The sequence below is a fragment of the Carassius auratus genome, unplaced genomic scaffold (assembly GCF_003368295.1).
Source record: "Carassius auratus strain Wakin unplaced genomic scaffold, ASM336829v1 scaf_tig00011930, whole genome shotgun sequence".
NCBI classification, from domain to species: domain Eukaryota; kingdom Metazoa; phylum Chordata; class Actinopteri; order Cypriniformes; family Cyprinidae; genus Carassius; species Carassius auratus.
The window spans coordinates 67,114-86,187 of record NW_020524253.1 but is presented as its reverse complement, the minus strand read 5'-3'; the positions used below and the strand labels follow the sequence as shown (position 1 = coordinate 86,187).

General features: G+C 36.1%; 1 protein-coding gene across 6 annotated transcripts in view; it reads right to left on the bottom strand.

Annotated features, from left to right (window-relative positions):
* Positions 1 to 18,792, bottom strand: part of LOC113073324 (neuron navigator 2-like) — a 62,811-nt gene extending 44,019 nt beyond the window's left edge. For 2 of the 6 annotated variants that reach the window (XM_026246235.1, XM_026246233.1), the window contains exons 1-11: positions 18,176 to 18,789; positions 13,086 to 13,203; positions 12,611 to 12,663; positions 11,925 to 11,997; positions 11,587 to 11,839; positions 10,687 to 10,755; positions 10,241 to 10,371; positions 6,318 to 7,260; positions 6,109 to 6,221; positions 3,178 to 3,289; positions 1,281 to 1,631 (exon numbers count right to left, since the gene is read on the bottom strand). In XM_026246235.1, the coding sequence (XP_026102020.1) occupies positions 1,281 to 1,631; positions 3,178 to 3,289; positions 6,109 to 6,221; positions 6,318 to 7,260; positions 10,241 to 10,371; positions 10,687 to 10,755; positions 11,587 to 11,839; positions 11,925 to 11,997; positions 12,611 to 12,663; positions 13,086 to 13,203; positions 18,176 to 18,394 (2,435 nt within the window). In that variant the 5' untranslated portion in view covers positions 18,395 to 18,789. Of the gene's footprint in view, positions 1 to 1,280; positions 1,632 to 3,177; positions 3,290 to 6,108; positions 6,222 to 6,317; positions 7,261 to 10,240; positions 10,372 to 10,686; positions 10,756 to 11,586; positions 11,840 to 11,924; positions 11,998 to 12,610; positions 12,664 to 13,085; positions 13,204 to 18,175 lie in introns of all 6 variants that reach the window. The other 4 variants (XM_026246231.1, XM_026246232.1, XM_026246236.1 and 1 more) reach the window with 4 other exon arrangements.
* Positions 18,793 to 19,074: the final 282 nt, after the last annotated feature.

The window sequence follows — 19,074 nt, the reverse complement described above, 5'->3', positions numbered from 1 at the left end:
AAGCAGACGAGCTTGGTTTGTGATTGTATGGTCCAAAACAAGGGCCACAGTTCATCCACACATACTGTAATTTGCACGTTGCCACAAACCACACCAGTAGACCAGCATGAAAGCAATACTGGCAGAGCTCCTAGTGAACGACACAATGAAAGAGCGATGGGAATAAAGAAAGCTGGATCGGCGTTACATGATTACATGCTAAAAAGCTGTGGCTAGCCGCTCATGGGACACAGTAGGAATTCAGCGCAGGGCGCGTCGAGCCACTTTGCTACACACACACACACACACACACACACACACACTAATACTGCATCTTCTGATATATAGTGCTAAATGGACATTATAACTTCTTCACATTATGTACATCTTTGTAACTATCAACAAAATAAAATAAAATAAAATAAAGAAATTAATATTTTGTGGCATGTTATACTGAACATGAAAGCTACAGTATTTTTGCCAGTATGACTGTCATCTTAAAGAAAATAATGGTTAAAAAGAAATGGTTATAATAACATTTGTGAGTTGTTTGGAAGTAACGCATTCACAATAAACTATAAAAAAGAACTAGCAAAAGAGCACCACCCAGAGGCAGATGTACAGATGTTTACCTGCATCATTTATCAGAAAATAAAACACAATTCTATTTTATATATTTTTAAAAAACAGTGTAATCAATATTGTATTTACCAAAGCCAAGTATAAATCTCATCAACACTCAAAAGTGTTTTTAAGCATTTCACATTTATTCCAAAATAATAACTCAAGGCAGTAACAATTTAATCAACATATTTTATTTGCGGACTTATGTTCAGCTACTCTTTTTAAAAGTTAACTTTGAACTATTTTTGAATTTCTAGGTTCAGCATTCATCAAAGCTTGGAAAATATTGGTCACAGACGTGGAGATTCACTTACATTTTACCAAGCTGATTACTCACTAAAAACTCCCACAGATCATGTTTTTATGCCATTTTAAATCTTATTTTGATTTAACAAATCAAAATATCAGTAACAAAGTGTGTGAGTCTTTTACTTACCTTTTAAACATACTCTTGCCATTAACGCCATTATACGGTTCATTCAGACTGATTTGTGAATGTTGAACACGCACGAACAAAAGAGGCAGGATTTATCGCATTAACCAATCACAGCCGATCATAACAAGTCATATCCAATCATATCGCGATGGAGGCATTGCTTCCGCTCACACGACATACACTATTTTTTTAGTAGATGACACAAATGTAACACTCAAACACACCATCAAACCACACTCACCCACTGGTGACAGTCTCCATCTTCATGCTCTTGCCCAGGACGTCTCCATCACTCATGTACCCCGCTGTTTCCATGGCGCCACCCTCCAGCTCCTCCACCTTCTCTGAGAGTTCAAGGGCGCAGAGGACTCTGCTGTGCGTGCAGGTCTGATGGCTGTGTGTGTGCTGCCCACAGCCACTGCCATGCTGTACGAATGCGTTTCCTGAAGAGGGGGCATCACCAGCTTGAAGGCGAGGGCTGGATGAACCCAGTCTCCATGGCAGTGCAGAAGCGGGGCGTGAACTGAGGGCAAGCAAAGCCCTCCCATTGATCGCAGTAGTCACGGTGCTGTCAAATGTCGTCTCTAGGGTGCTGGCAGGTCATAGTCAGACAGGAAAGATATCAGAAGTTAATGATGGTATTTGAATGGTGTAAACTATAGGTCTCATAGGCATTTGCCACTTTGGTACAGAAGATAAAGCTGAGAATGTAAATTTTTCCTGTGTCTAAAATAGTTTTTGTGGACCATTTTTGGAGTTTGTCCCTATTCTCTGTCATTTAGTTGAATGAACAGCAGGGTCATTCTCAAAAATGAATGTTATTAATGTTATTATGTCAGACATACAAGTTTTAAATTACATTTTCTCCCATAAGAGATGGTCTCTCTTAAACCACCACCACCACTGACAAAAAAAAAAGACCCCCCCCCACCCCCTCCCAAACAAAAAAAGATGATAAAAAAAACCCAATAAATAGTTAATAATACATGTCAAAGAAGAGGTTTACAGGATAGTTTTTTTTAATTGCAAACAGTATAATTGGACAACTTATTATTTGCTAGACTGTTACAGAATAATAATTTTATTTCAGTTTTCATTTTAAATTGAAGTTTAAAAGAAGAAAACAGAAAATGTATCTTAAAGCAAGCAAAAAGTAAAAGCATCACAGTTTCTGGGACAATTTGGCATCCTGTCAGGACAGGGTTTCATTGGAATATTAAAACAAGCTTTTTGTCCAGCATTAACAGACACTAGGTGTCCCCCAGCCGATTTCACGGCAGCTTTTGTACCCTGGAAGGCCGAGACACGCATCAAACTGATCACAGCAAAGACAAAAACCCGGCACCCCCCAAATCAGCTCCTAATGCCAATCAAACTGTCTTCCTCAAAGCCATTTAGAGTTTAACAGTTTACAAACCCCCAGAGATAAAAGGGTTCACACACCCGGAAACAATGGGGAGCTTTCTGAACTGTGCTGTGATCTCTGTTCCCAGTCATAATTAATGTCATGTTGTACTTCAACCCTACTGAACTGAAGCCATTTAGAGTCTGACCATGAACTAGAAAAAGTGCAATGAGAAGCAGTTACCACTAGTGGGACTCCCTTCTGGTTGATAACCATTTTAGACTCGTCTCTAGTTTCCATTGACAAATAAAAAATGGAAGTTACAAAGATGCACTTACATTAAAAGGGCCAGTTTTTTAATGATATAAAAGCAGAAAAATGAAGCTTACAATTTTATAAAAGCACTTCACTTAACACGTGTACATTATTTGAGTTATAAGGCTTTTACAACTAATAATTACAACCTCCCTGAGCCGTGTGGAGCACTTTTTATGATGGATGGATGCACTTTTTTAGGCTTCAAAATCTCAAACACCAGTCACTGCCATTATGAAGCTTGAAAGAACCTGGACATTAAATTTTACTCCGAATGGATTAGTCTGAAAATAGAAAGTCAAATACACCTAGGATGGCTTGCGTGTGAGTAAATCATGAGGAAATTTTTAATTTTGGGGTGAAATATCTCTTTAAGAAACAAAATATTTTAGATAAGAAAAACAAACTTTGACCACTTTCAGCAGGCAGAAACACACAAAATATATAAGCAAAAATAAAATAATTCCAGTGTTCTTACCTGTGACTGAAAGGAGTCGCCCCCCTCAGACTGGACATGGTTTCTTCTAGGTTTTGCCTCAGATCAGCGATGTTTTTGACAGTACGTAGCCTCTTGGTTTCAGAGTCCTCACCTGAGGAAACAGACTCATCAACAAAGTCTGCAAACAGCAGCTACCGTAACTCTAACGCATGTCCAAACACACATATTCACACATCTAAAATGCTTCAAAAAGCCTAAACCCTGAGGATCATGGGATAAAGTAAATGAACCAACGCTGTATTAGCATCACAGCTCTAACTCTGCCTCTTAAGTTAAATCTCCTAGCATTCTGTAAAAGAGGTTTTTGTTTTCTTGCACCAATCTTAATGAACGAAACGTTAGCCAACAGCTGCTTATAAATAAACACACAGTGTATGCCATAGGTGAGAGAGGATTTGGCAACTCGGATTAACGGCTGTTTACTGATCCTGAGGGGTCCACAAGGGGCTCAGGAGGAACAGAGCAGACTCACACACATTCGCACATGATGTAAAACGTGTAAATGAATGAGTGACATGGTAAAGTACATTCCCGCAGGCTGTAAAATCCATAAACAACCTCTTTTAGAACTGCTCGCTGAAGCTAATGCTAACTCTTTGTTCACTAGGCGCTACTTGAGTAAAAACAGACTACTTTCTTCTCAAACGGCTTTAAATATTAACGGTTTCATTCAAAAATGGCATTTAGATTGATTTTCATAATGCAATTAGGCATTTTCAACACAAGGAGCGCTAGCAAACATTAGCATAAATGTCTATATTGTGTCTTTTAAGCTAACTGCTGTCATGAAAGATTTTTGCTAAGCGTTATTAGTGCTAAAATAAATCTAATTAAAACTTTAAACATATATAGTTTAAACTTATAAAAATTACAAAAACAACAAAATTACTCAAAGTAATTATAAAACATCATTAAAAACCATCCACAAAAACTGGAATAGTATATAAGTTATCCTAATATATCACTGTTAATAATAAATTCAGAGAAGAACAGATCACTCAAGCTGTAGCCTGGCAGGTAACATACAAGCCAAAAATTGCCAAAAGGGGGACTACAGCACCTAATAGCAAAACCATCATCTTCCACAGTCATTTTTTCTCTTTTAACCCAACAATTTCAGATTTCAGCTAAGAAAAAAGACAAGACTTTGTTAAGAAGAGAATTGCAGAGATGTGACTTAACAGTTCGCACAAATGCTAATATAAAAGACACGGGTCCATTCCTCCTATCGCTACTGTCTTCAACTCAATAATTTAGATTTAAGGTGTGCTAAAAGCATATTGGGTAACTCTTTAAAACAGATAGTCCTCCAACACACACATCTACTTACTTCCATGCTTCTCAAAGATATCCAACATGGTTAGAATGATCTCCTCATTAACACGAGCAATTCCATCCCACACACAAGAGTGATGGCTCAAATGGAGCTGACATACACAGCTAAATGTGTCAACTTCCCCTTCGTTCAAAACCCTTGGTTGAGTGTGTTCAGACAGCCATTTAGAAGATGCTGGAGGTCCTCCAGAACTGTCTACACCCCTGAACCTGTCCTTTCTCCCGAGACTGGAGCAGTCGTCTGAGGTGTCCGCATAAGAATCATCTCTTGTTCCTCCTGTTCTGAGAGGAGATGCCAACTGACTATGACTTCCTGCTTGGTCCATTGAGAAAACGATTTATTTAGGTTCGCTTCCAGTGATGCAGGTCTTTAGTCTTGGTTGCAGAAGACAACTTCACAGTGCTACTAATGTCCCGAGCTTTTCTTTTTTGTCTGGTGGCAACGTGTCCCTGACTCTCCTACGCTTCTGTTAAGATGGATAAATGGACTGTCTGACACTTTCTAAGTTGTTTTCCAAGAGAATGTGCCGACTTATTTGTGAAAGAAGCTCTTGTGACTTTTGTCCTGCCTTTTCCTTTCCTCCATGGAAAAGAGAGGAGAAATTAGAATACAGCTCTCATGTCTACACCAGCCCAGGGAACTTCCCCTGTGGAGAAGAGTTTTTCTCTCTACACAAAGTTAGACTGAGACTGAGAAGGACACACACACACACACACACACACACACACACATGCTGGTAGGCCTTGGCAACTCCTTGACATCCATAGCCTTTTACATGCAGATGAGTGCCGTTTTGTTTTCTTGTTCACTCTCAGACCGGCCTGACATTGGCCTCAAGAGTGCTCACTTATTCATAAATAATCAGAGACAGTAAACAACCTTGTCCAAACTAGGCATTAGAGTTAGGGAGTAACTACCTAGGAGTAGCAAACACTTGTTCAACACAAAATGCTCAGTAGAATGATATAACACTGTTTTGCAACAGTCCAGACTGTCTTCTCTTTCAAATCTAACACAGGAATATCAGAGACCTTTTTAGCAAACTGTAAGTGATTCACTGAAACAATTCAATACGAATCTAGCGCTGTCAAACGATTAATTGAGATGAAATGCATCCAAAATAAAATCTATTTGTCTGTATACACAGTACACACACATATATTATGGAAACAAAAACTTTTATTTTGGATGCGATTAATTGCAATGAACCATTTGACAGCACTATATGAATCGCTTCAAATATTTACTGTGAATCGCTAATATGACTTTCTATGAAACAGCGAAATTATTATTTGCAATGAATCGCTAAAATACTGTAATGATTCGTTATGAATCACTAAAAAAATATTAACTGTGAAATATTGAAACAATTCACAAATCTATTATTTGTGGCCTTGAATAGCAGTTCATCTGATTTCATTTTTGTGGCGAAATATTAACTGACTTGCATGTTCTTGCACGTTCTCTAGTTTTATTACCTTCAGTTTCAGCATAGCTTCCCAAACACTATTAGTCAAAACTCATGTTTAATTTGTCTGTACTGTATTTTTTTCTGTAGTGTTGTGAATGAGTACCTGTCAGGTTCTCCAGAGAAGTATGGATGGATTTGCAGCACAGGCCTGTTCGTTCTCTCCTTTCCTCCACTCCTGCCTTAAGCCCAGTCTTATCAATTTCTGTTTGAGACCTACTGTTTAGAGTGACAGAACAACCTGCTAGTTTAGAGTCAAACAGAGTCTGATGGAGTATCTAGGAAAATGCATTCAAGTTATCATAAAGGTGTCACCTGTACATGAATGGGGCGACAGTGGCCGTGTTGGTGTGGTTGTATTGTTCTTGGAGCTGTGGAAGTTGTACACTGACCATATTGCTGGCTGTTGAGTGGGTCTGAGCACCAAAACTGAGATCTTGACAACTTTTCCCCTCTGGAAATGGTAAGCTAGAAGTAGAGCTGTAGTTTCTGTTGTCTTTCTGCCCTTTATGTACAGACAGACCTGCTATCTTTCCATTCCGTAACCGTTCTCCCTCCGCACCACAAGGGGGCGATGCTACAGTCTTATTTGCAGCTGAAGCCTTTCCTCCCTGGCTTGGTTTAGGAATCCCAGTCATTGCTGATTTGGCTTTGCTTTCTTTGGGAACAGACTTCTTAGTCTCGGGTGTAACATGTCCATCGGTTTTGGTATCTCCTTTTAGATGGTCAGGTTCTGTAACAGGAAGCTGTCTGAGCTTGTCTTTCTCTTTAGGCTTTGACTTCTCTTTAACTTTTTCGGTCGCTTTTGCCGAGGCTATTTTGGGTGCTAAAGCCCTTCCGAGTGTCAACTGTGCAATACCCTTCAGCGCTAGCTTTGGACTTGTGCTACCAGAACTGCTGGGAGTGACAGGCCTTTGGTTTCCAAGATGGGCTTCAGGGTGTATGGGGCAAACCTGACCTTCTTCTGGTTCTACAGCACTGAGGTTTTCTGTACTGACAACCTTAGAGGTTCTGGAACCAGTTTTGCTGTTGAAGAGCTTGAGCTTTTCCAGCATGGACTTCTGGGTGATCACCTTAGGAGGAACCTCAGGAGAATCTGGGGGTGGTTGTTTAACCACGACCATGGAGGATGTAGCAGTGTGTTTTGCACTGAGCGACTTGCTTCTCCAGGGTTTAGATGTGCTGGTGCAGCTGGGTGGAGGAATAGAAGAGCTGATTGGTCCATGATCAACCATTATGGGTGATGGTGTAGTTCTCTCTGCAAATTCAAGATGAGAATAACATTTTAGAAGGTCTTCATCACAATCGTGATGAGAATGTCTCATGTGCGCATCCATATTGGTGAAGACCAAAGATTTACATTTACATTTATTCATTTAGCAGACGCTTTTATCCAAAGCGACTTACAGATGAGGACAGTGGAAGCGATCAAAAACAACAAAAAGAGCAAAGATATATAAGTGCTATAACAAGTCTCAGTTAGGTTAACACAGTACACGTAGCATGGGATTTTAAATAATATAATAAATAAAAAGAAAACCGATAGAATAAAAAAAGAATAGAGCAAGCTAGTGTTAGAATCTTTACACACACACACACACACACAATTGCATAATAAATGAAAAGAGAACAGAATACAAAAAGATTAGAAAGGTAGTTCGATTTATTAAGAATAGAATTAGAATAGTGAGTGTTAAAGTTAGAGGGTAAAATAAAGATGGAAGAGATGTGTTTTAAATTTCAAAGGTCTGTAATTTCCATTTCTTTCACTCCGTGAGGTTTCTGAAAGTGTACTTAATCTAAAAAAATAGTATTTTTATTTAAAGGCAGAATTGTTAAAATATTATTTTGAAGGTTTGCAAAAATATTCTAAATATAATAAATATTACATAATGTAAAAATTAATTTGTAAATTGTAAAAAATGTAAAATATCTATATTTTTTAAATTGTAAATTGTGTAATGTTTACAGGGATAGTTCACCCAAAAAAATTAAGTTCTGTTATTAATTACACACCCTCATGTCATTCCAAAAACTCAATCTAAGACCTTTCTGACCCTGCATAGACAGCAAAGCAATTGTCCGTTCCTCTCTTTCCATGTTCTATGTCAGAATACCTCATCGTATTCTTGTGAATGCGCAGCCGGGACTGACACAGAAGATAAGTTATTGTGGAATAAAGTCATTATTTTTGTTTACGTTGCACACAAAAAGTTTTCTCATAGCTTCATAAAATTATGATTTAACCACTGTCACATGGACTATTTTAACAATGTTCTTATTACATTTCTGCGCCTTAAAGGGATACATATTTTGCCATTAATTATGCATTTTTAATTGCTTTGGGTCACTTTTTGGACATTTAACTGTAACAGGCAGTTGGCCAAGTAAAGTAGGGAGGTCAAAAAGCCACTAAGGCACAGAGAAAGTAGGTCAAATCTTTCAAACGCTAGCAAGTGCTGTCAAGCTGTGCACATAGACATTAAGTGTAATGCCTGTGGGAATGTGAAAATATGAAAGCGTACTGGATGAAGTGCTGAGAAAAGGAAGCATGAACTACGAAGAGAAACATCTGAAGTATGTGATGTGATGCATTATATTTATTTTTGAGATAAATCCATGCTGTTTAAAAAAGGAGATTGACTGTGAAGCATTTCTTGATATTTGATACTGTGAAGAAATGATTTACAATATCCAAGGAACAGTTGTTCATGTGACTAACAATCATTAAAGCTATTTTGCATGCTTACATATTATATTATATTATATTATATTATATTATATTATATTATATTATATTATATTATATTATATTATATTATATTATATTATATTATATTATATTATATTATATTATATTATATTATATTATATTATATAAAATCAGCATGCATGACAATTTAGCATGTGATGAAACCAAACTCTGTTCTGTTCAGTTTAACGATCTCATTCAATATTTCCCTAATTCCATCAGTGGAAAATCAAAATTTCCCTGTGCTGCAAAAATGTTTGTTTCCTTTGTATGTATTATTTAATTATGAACTTTTTTACCAGCCTGTTTGCATGAAAACTCAGTTTAGCATTGCTTACCTTACAGGCAGTCTAAGTAAAATCCTAGCAGTCTCATCTTCCTTCAATCTCAGTCTCACTGTATAACGTTTTGTTATGATCACCGACTCTTTTTTTCTCTCTCTCCGCTTCTTCTGGTCTTGCCACAAGTACAGTAATTAGAGCTGAATCAGTGAGCAGTAAACACCTCTCATCATCATCATACCAAAGACAGCAGCGTGCAGCTGAGAGTCCATTCAAACCACACACAGACATGTACATCATAACGCATGTGCAAACAGGGAAAACTACTTTAAATGGATTTATGGCTTTGGTTTGAATACAAATATCCACATATTCTCAGTCACTCAACTATGTGACATGTTAGAAGGGTTATCACCCTGAATAACTCAATGCTGAAGTAAACCGAGCCTGCCATAATGAAACAACAGTGGGCCAAAAATGTGTCAACAACACAGCATGCAATTGCACAATCATAAAACTGTGAACGCTACGAGCATTTTCCCAACTTAGAGATTGAACAAGATGGTTTAGATCTTCCATCTGTGCAAGAAAATTTTTCAAATGAAAATATTTACAAATCTGAAACAAAATGTTGTTGAAAAATGTCAAATAACAGATGGGCCAAAAAATAAATATAACTATCCTGGTGTTTTCAAAATACTTTTATGGTACTTTTTTGACTATAAAGTCCAAGTCTGTTTCATTTGTAAGCTTTTTCTAAACATTTACATATTAAGAAATACCAATTTTATTTAAGAAAAAATAAATATAGGATTTAACATAACATATTTACATTTAAAAACACTAGTTTTATTTTCTTAAAAAGTAATTATTTTTATAATATATTTAATTACAAATAAAAATAATATTTTCTGAGATTTTTTTTTTTTTTTTTTTTTTTTCATTTGAACCAATTTGAGCAAGTCAGATATATCTATACAAATTTTCTGTAATTAAATAGGGCCGTGGTGTAGTGGTTAAAGATCTGAGTGAAAGGTTATAGGTTTGAATCCATCAATGAGTAATTCACCGCACCTTTGAGCAATGGTTTTTCTCGTAACAGCTAGACACACTTAACAAGAGCTTTTACCAAACAACTGTTCACATACTCTCACATAAACCACATGGATAATTTCCGACTGTGTAAATGAAAGCGATTAACTCACCTCTTTCATGAGCGCAGGCAGAGACTGATGGCTTTAATCGGTCACATTGGTTGAAGCTTTGGCTGCGTCTGTTGGTGTTTGAGGTTCGAGGTTTACTCTCTCCACCCGCCCTCACTGAGAGGCTCGGAAGCCTGACAAAGAGTTCAGTCAGAACAAGCTCATCCTTTAACTATTTATGCTGCAAACACAAGACTGGAATCCCAATTATATAAAAAAAAAAAAAAAAAAAAACCTCAGTGACCTTTTTATAAAAACCACATCTGATCATATGAACGAAAACAAAATGACTATTGAAGGGATTCACATGCTTTTTTGGCCCTGATGACACAAGATTGGATTGTGTGGAATTGAAAGATCACCAGTAGATGGTGCTGTTGTGTGGTAATGTACTGGGAATACAAGATTTAAATCAGGCATGGTGTGATTTAGAAATGTGGAAAGCTGACCTAGAGTTCTTTTTCTGAGCAACTGAGAGTCTGACAGCTTTTTTCTGATCGAAGCCTTGTGAGGGATGACTTCAAGATCGAGGACAAACAAAAGAGAGAGACAAAGGAATGGAGAGAAAAGAAGTGTTAAGTGTTAAGAAGATATAACCACGGAAATTAAAACTGTTGACAATTATTTTTGTTAACTGAAATAAAGCTGATAAATTATTAAATAAAATATAAATATTAGATTAAAAACTTAAACCTTAAAAAAAGTTGCCTTGTCAATTAACTGAAATAAAAGAAGTATAATGACTAAAATGTCAAAACCTAAAATAATACTAAAATAATATAGTAATAAATACAAATGACAAAATCACAGATAAAAAATGAAATAAAAATAAATAATTATAATATATTATAATAATTAGAATATTATAATAGCTATTACAAAATAATACTAAAACAACACATATAATAATAAAAGAACTGGGAAGTTAGAAATGGAAATGATTGGTTACTTGTTAGAACTGTTGAGAGTGTAAAAAAGTAAAAAAAATTTTTTTAAAAAAAAAACATAACCTATAAAGAGTAGTTTAAGAGAAACGTACAAATTGAATGCAATAATTACACAACATTGCAATTTATGCAAAAAAGTCTCAAAACCAGTATTTTAATGATTTTTAAATCTAACATGTTGGCCACTTTGGGTAGTAAACTAAACTAAATAAAATATAAATATAAATAAATAAATAAATAAATAAATAAATAAATAAATAAATAAATAAATAAATAATAAAAAAAAATTAAAAAAAAAAAAAAAAAAATCCATTCAAATTATTTGAAGTTGATTACTGATGTGTCAATCCAGCTGCTATGTCTATGAATAAGCGATCCAGTATATGAGTTGGACAATAATACCTGGACTGCAGGTCTGTCTGTGGTTTCTGTGCACAGGTGGAGGATGTGTAGTGTTGGTGGATGGGAGACGGACAGGGAGAGCTACAGGGAGGAGTGTGAGGACGCAGCGCAGGACTGGAGCATCGGTGGGCCTGCTTGTTCTGGAGCAACTCAACATTGCTGGACGCCTGTTTCAAAGTCTGCTGCTGCTGCCGGAAACGTGACAGAGTGAAGAACAGGCCTAAAATGGCCTTCAGATTGCCATTGCGGATCTCTGGTTTGGCAGAAAAAGAAAAGAATCTTGCTGACATATTGTTTCAAATATTAATGAACACTGGTTAAGTTACGAGTCCGCTCACCTTCAGCGCAAAGTCCCTTTATATTTACCCCTTTAGCAGCAAGGAAGCCCAGACAGGCATCGATGTTCTCGATCTGTTTAAGAGAAAAACATGGGAGCTCGTGACCCCACCATAGCTGGTTTCCACTCTACTCTCAGGTGTACAGGGCATATAAACCCAACAGATGGCGCTCAATAGGGAAGATTTGTGCTTTACAACCCGATGGGTCCGTCATGCGGCGTTCCTGTGACATTACAATGTATATCCTGACCACTGGTGAGACGACTGGCTATGGCACGCTGGTTAACACCGGGGTTTTAAGGTCAACAAGACCTGCCATTGTCCTCACTGAGACTGTTTCTTAAAGAGACAGTTCACCCAAAAATGAAAACACTGTCATCATTCACTCACCCTGTTTATCAGTCATGTATATTTTTGACATAAATGGCAGATTCTGAGTGAACAGGAACCTACTGTATAGCCTGACATAATAGTCAGTAAAAAAAAAAAAAACCTTATGGCAAATAAAACAAAAGAAGTCTGCATTTGTTTTTGGTTGAGTATGATGTTTGATAGTTTTTATGTCTCATAAAGCATGATTTCATAGCAAAAAGCAGGACGTTTTAGGAATTAAACTGAAATGCCTTTTACTTGGTAAAAAGTATAAACTATTAATCAGATGACAAAACATGCATTTTGAGTCTTACCATTTGAGAGCGACTCTCTGGGAATCCGTTGATATCGGCAATCTTCTCATTTGCTGAATGGAAAGATGAAAAAGGAAGGGCACTGAATTAAAGTAACACCATTTTATACCTGATGGTTTTATGAAAACATCTTCGACTAGATGTGGTCGTCAGGCTTTTGTATGTATAACAGGAATCTTTCTCTGGCATATGTTTCTTTTATTTCAGTTTTAATTGAGTTTGTAGCCTCATAAATCATCTACAAATTGCCCCTTTTCAGAAACTGATCTCATAAAATAGCTTCAAAACACATTGAAAATAATAAAGGTGGTGATGTTTTTTTTTTGATGCTCATGCGAGTCCATTTCTTTCCCAGTCCTCCTCCTCTTCCTCCTCATTATGGTTAGATTTACCGGTACGGTGGAGCAAAATTGTAGGTTTGATGGGGGGGGGGGGGTTGAATTATGGAAAATTATTTTTATATCTTTAATCTTACCTACAACCTGAATGATTTCTGCCAACAAAACGCCATCGGCAACATCCTGTTGGAGGTCTTTAATCAGGCGTGTGTGTCCGGACTTGGCTAGGTAGTGGTTGGCCCAGTCTGTATAAATCTATTCATTCAAAGAAAAATAGAAAGAGACCGAATGAGGAAAAGGCACTTAATATCTAACTCTGGGTTCAGATTTTACATGGATGAAAGACAAACGCCACATTGTGGTCCATAAGCTACCATTTCAATATTACAGTGTGGACAGGGGAATTTCAGAAAAATTATTATAAGCAGGTTGTCAAAGGAGTCTGGAATACCAGACTGCACATATTTTTTTTTTAATGGTTATAGCTGAAAAATATAATTGAATACTTCATGATGCATGGTATATACTATAGTGTCCCATTAATCAAAACATTTTTTGGATTAAAATACATATTTAAAAAAATATGCTGTCAAATGATTAATTGTGATGAATCCAAAAATAATAATAATAATTGTTTACATAATATATATGTGTGTGTGTACTGTGTATATTTATTATGTATATATAAATACACACATACACTACGTAGTTTGAAAATATTTTCATGTATTTACATAAATATTTCTATTCATATAAATATATTTAATATACTGTATAAAGTATTTGTGTATTTATAAATAATAAATATACACAGTACAGACACAGATATTATGTAAACAAAAACATTTATTTTGGATGCCCTAGTTTACAAATATACACAAATTATAAAATGTAAAATATATATATATATATATATATATATATATATATATATATATATATATATATATATATATATATATTTTTTTTTTTTTTTTTTTTTTTTTATTATTTTATTACAATTATTTTTTTAATTGATTAAATATTTGTAATTAAATGTATATAAAACAAAAAAGCCTGTTTTTATTTAAAGTAAATAATTATTTATTTATTAATTTTTAAATAAATATGAAGTCTCGTCAAATATTACAATTGTTGTCATTTGAATAAATATTTACAAATATATATATATATATATTTTACAAATATTAATAAAATTATATGCCTAAATGAAAGAAAATGGTAGTTTGAGCAAGCAATAAGACAGGACAAAGATGACATAAAACATTCTCATAAATGATAGATCAAGTGAAGCATATTGCACTTTGTGACAGTATTCCATGCAATGTGTTCTTGTTAATACAGAATGAACTTAGTATTGTATTGTATTGTATTCATAGAAAATACTATGCATGGTATATATATAGCAAAATTAGAATGTGTACTACAATCAATCAATCAATCACCTTTATTTATATAGTGCTTTAAACAAAATACATTGCGCCAAAGCACTGAACAACATTCATTTGGAAAACAGTGTCTCAATAATGCAAAATGATAGTTAAAGGCAGTTCATCATTGAATTCATTGATGTCATCTCTGTTCAGTTGAAATAGTGTCTGTTTTAATTTGCAATCAAGTCAACGATATCGCTGTAGATGAAGTGACCCCAACTAAGCAAGCCAGAGGCTATGCCATTCCAAACATACCTGATGACTATTTTGTTTTTCCGTAACTGTCATGCAGCTACTCAAAGTGAGCACTGGGAGGCAGCACGGTCTCAAAAGGCCTAGTCTCTGACCACCACTAGTACAGAGGTCAGATATAAAGGGTTGTTGGTGTTTTGTTGCTGTTCTAGTTATGTCTAAATGGGTCTAAATGGTACACACATATATAAAAAGAACTGGTGTGCCTGCACATGATGCAGATCAGAGTCAAACACGGGCCATTTAAAACTGGAGCCACTGCTGGTTTTAATACAGAGACTCCTTGTGAGTTCTGCAGGGGGCTGTTTGTATTTCTGCCCACAGAGCCTGGAGAACCGCTCCACCCGTTCGCTGTAAACAAAACCTCTAGGCTGCGGTGGACAGCATGTGGGAATAATAATCTCGAATAATAAAAACTTAGGGAAGAGTACTGCGTAACCAGGTTTAATGTTAACATGAACAAGCATTAAGTGGTTAAAGTAATAACATTAAAACAAATATAGCACATTTAACATGGCAGGCCACATTAGCTTTTATATCCATCACGTTCTGTTCGGGGTCTAGAAGACCTCCCAGTCATTTTTATAACTTGAAAAGTGTATGGATAAAGTATCAGGTTAATACTTAATCTATTCTTATGAGAACTATTCAGAAACTAACAACACAAGTAAATCATAACAAAATACAAAATAACTGCTAGTGTTTTGTGTCAGTCAAATAAAAAACTGTTATCAGTTATATATTAGTATTATTTATAAATTATTTATAAATTATAATAGTATTTGTTTATATTTTGCCATCTTTCGTTATTAGCAATAAATTTGTTTTAATTTTAGTAATTTTATGTGCTTTTGTAATACTTGTAATCTGCTTTTAACTAACTTACTTATCTTGAATTTTTTTAATTACATTTTTCATTTACTTTGTAAAAAATGAACAGGTTTTTTTATCTAATATTTACATTTTATTTGAGCTTTATTTCAATTGCTGAAAAAGTTATACTCTACTGCTAAAAAAAAAGATATTTACAAAAAAGTAGATTTACCATGCTTAATGCCATTTGAAGTATCACAAAACTTAGAGGACCACGTAAACGCACAATTCCAGTATGATTACAGTAATTATTCAATACTAAATCAAAATACTATGGTAAACTCACACCAAATCACTAATCCGAGAACTTTTATTAAAACAGAGCAAACCTGCCACATTACATTTCTTCTTAATCTCAACAAAAATAAGCAGTTAGATTTGTGTAGGACAATTTAGAGAGCAAAAAGCATTCCTCATATTTTTTTGGTAATTTCAATCATTTCCAAACGCAAAAAGCAGATATTTAACAAACTAGAAACTGCAATCATCACGTTGTTTTACAAGGCAGTCAAACGTGTCTGAAACGGCAAACTAATCCTTACACCAGCACAGTCCCAAAACACATTTAGTGCCATTTTCTTTAAACTGAAGCATTTTCCAGCTTCCTGGCCAGAACAAAGAGGGACAGAGGTGCTGTGTTAGGGCATAGCAGTATATTAGTGGCAGTGTTTGCTGAAGGGTGCCCACTACTGGCTTCTGGGATTGGTGTAAGCGACCTGTGGTGTCCATATGGCCGAATGCCCACCTGCAGTGCGGCTCACCGCTACTAATGGAGCACTGTAGTAAAACCTCCATGACTGTGTCTATGTGTGCATGTGCGCTGTAATTACAGGCCAACTGGCTGAGCTTTTCATTCTAGCCCACCACATGAAGAACTTGGCTCTTCACTGCCTTTAAGGCTCTACTGAACGGATGAATATATATAAACACATGTGTACACACACACACACACACACACAAAGACATGAATGTACACATCGCTGCCATGGACCAAAGGAAGAACATTGCGATTTTCACAGACGATTTGCTCTGACCAGGTCAGCAGGAGCTATTCTTATAAAGCATAATATTTTTAACGTGTAAATATAAAAACACATGAGCTTTCAGTGGGGAGCTCTACAAACAGTAGTTACAATAGTGGTAATGTGGCCAAAGTGAAACTGTATCTCAAACATGAATACAACTGACACACGTATTGTGGCGTAGTGGTATTCCTATATCATCCCTACAGTTGTTGCAGATCAAGTCATTGTGGAATATGGGCACACCGCATTAACAAGCTCTGAAAAGTTTTTAATTTCAACATGACAAACTGCAAAAACATTCTCTAGGTTTTTTTCTGTTCATTAATGTTTCAATAGGAACTTGCATTGAAGCCAGATTCTGCTATAGATAAAAAAAAAATCGTTATTGTTACATTGTAAGATTTAAAGTCACAACTATGAAAATCTGTGAGATATCAAGTCGCACTGAGAAATAATCACATTGTGAGAAATAAAGTTGGAGTTATGAGATGTCTGTACTCTGAGAAATAAGTTCAATTGTGAGATGTAATGCTGCAGTTGTGAAATATGAGAAACAAGTCCATTGATTTTATATACAACATTGCAAGTATGAGAAATTAAGTTGCGATTGTGAGATAAACTCGTAATTTCAACTACCATATTTTTTGGACTATAAGTCGCAACTAAGTATAAGTTTCACCAGTCCAAAAATACATAATAACGAGGAAAAAACTGGACTGGACTATAAGTCGCATTTATTTAGAACCAAGAACCAAGAGAAACTTACCGAGGTCGCTCTATGATGCACAGTGGTAGACTACAGGAGCACTGAGCAGCATAGAGAGCCCTCTCGCGGCTGTAGACGGTAATGATTTCTCTTGGTTAATTTTTCTTGGTTCATGTCAAATGAACTAATTTTGATAAATAAGTCGCACCTGACTATAAGTCGCAGGACCAGCCAAACTATGAAAAAAGTGTGATTTATAGTCCGAAAAATACGGTATATCTCACAATTGCAATGTGAATTTGTTTCTCATAATTGTAACTTTATATCTTCAATATAGATATAACGTTGCATTATATATACAGATACAGTCACATTGTAAGACAAAGTTGCAAGTATAAAGAACGATCGCAACAGTGATATCAAGTCACAATTATGAGAGAAAGTTGTAATTGTGAGATATAGTCACATTGCAAGATATAGCTGCAAGTATAAGAAACGATTGCAATTTTGAAAAACAAAGTTCCACTGCTGCACGATATAAAATAGCAAGAATAAGAAAAAGTCACAATTATGAGATTCAGTCACACTGCAAAATATAAATCTGCAGTTATGAGAAACAAAGTCACAAAGCAAGATATAAAGTCATAATTATGAGAAACAAGGTTGCAATTCTAAAATATTCTAAGATAAAAAAACTCAACTATAATAGTAGATAATAAAATAGTAGATATTATTTTTGATGTGGTCAATCTAAGGAAACATGAAGATATAAAAAGCAACAAGTACAATCTTAATTACTATTTTTGTAATGACTATACTAAGTATAAACTAAGTATTATCGACTGTCTTTGTGGAATCAAACTACCAAGGAAGATCTAATAGAACAAGAATCCATGCAACCACAAAGCCACATACAAATTAAGCATCAGCATTCCAACCTGAGGGTCTTCTGATGTTTCTTTGGCGGTCTGGTTCTTTTTCTGTAAAGTCGAATTGCTTTGAGTTTGCTGCCTGTAGATGGGAGACTTCAAGGGGATGAGGCTGGGCTGCACAAGCTTCTGGTGGGTCGCTACCCTGGCTGGAATGGGTAGAGCAGTGCCATGCACAGGTTTGGGCAGTCCCGACTTCATCTTGGTGGCAACTAGAATAGCAGGCATCTTCTTTAGTCTTTTACATCCAACCACGCAGACGCTGGCACAAAGTTGTCTGGTTGTAACCAAAGGCTTGGAGCGACCGCACAAACTGACTTAACAGCTGGAGTAATGCGGTGAGAAGTGTGTCCACAAACTCAAATTCACACAGCACTGGGAAGCTCGACGGCACACAGAGGTCTTGCAAAACCTTCTAATAATATGATTTTCCCATGACAATCGGCCAAATCCTTCCCCATCATCAGCATCTTCTGAGTTGTTCTTGTCCAATGAAGCTCTTACTCCATGTACGCCTTGAGATCTGGACTCCGCCTGCCACCTGCTCCTAGTTCCACAGCAGCGAGGAGTCGCTCAATATAACCCAGCGCAGCCGCTGCTGAGAAGCCAACACACTCTGGCAGGCAGAAATCACAGATAAGTGGGAAGGCAGGATGCAATTTGTTGTCAGGGCAAAAGGAAACCTACAGTTTGTACGCGGAAGTGTTACCAGCCTCCAGATGCAGTGGCAACGAGGCGATACTGTCAAGCTTGAGAAGGATTAACAAGCCATTAAGCAAGACAGCAGATGTGTCTTATGGGAAAACTCAACGCTAGCACCCCCGGGCGACAGCCTAAGCAGACATAATATCACCCTTCTCGCCAATGCACTGGAGAAATGGACCATTAGCAAAGCAAAGAAGAAAAGT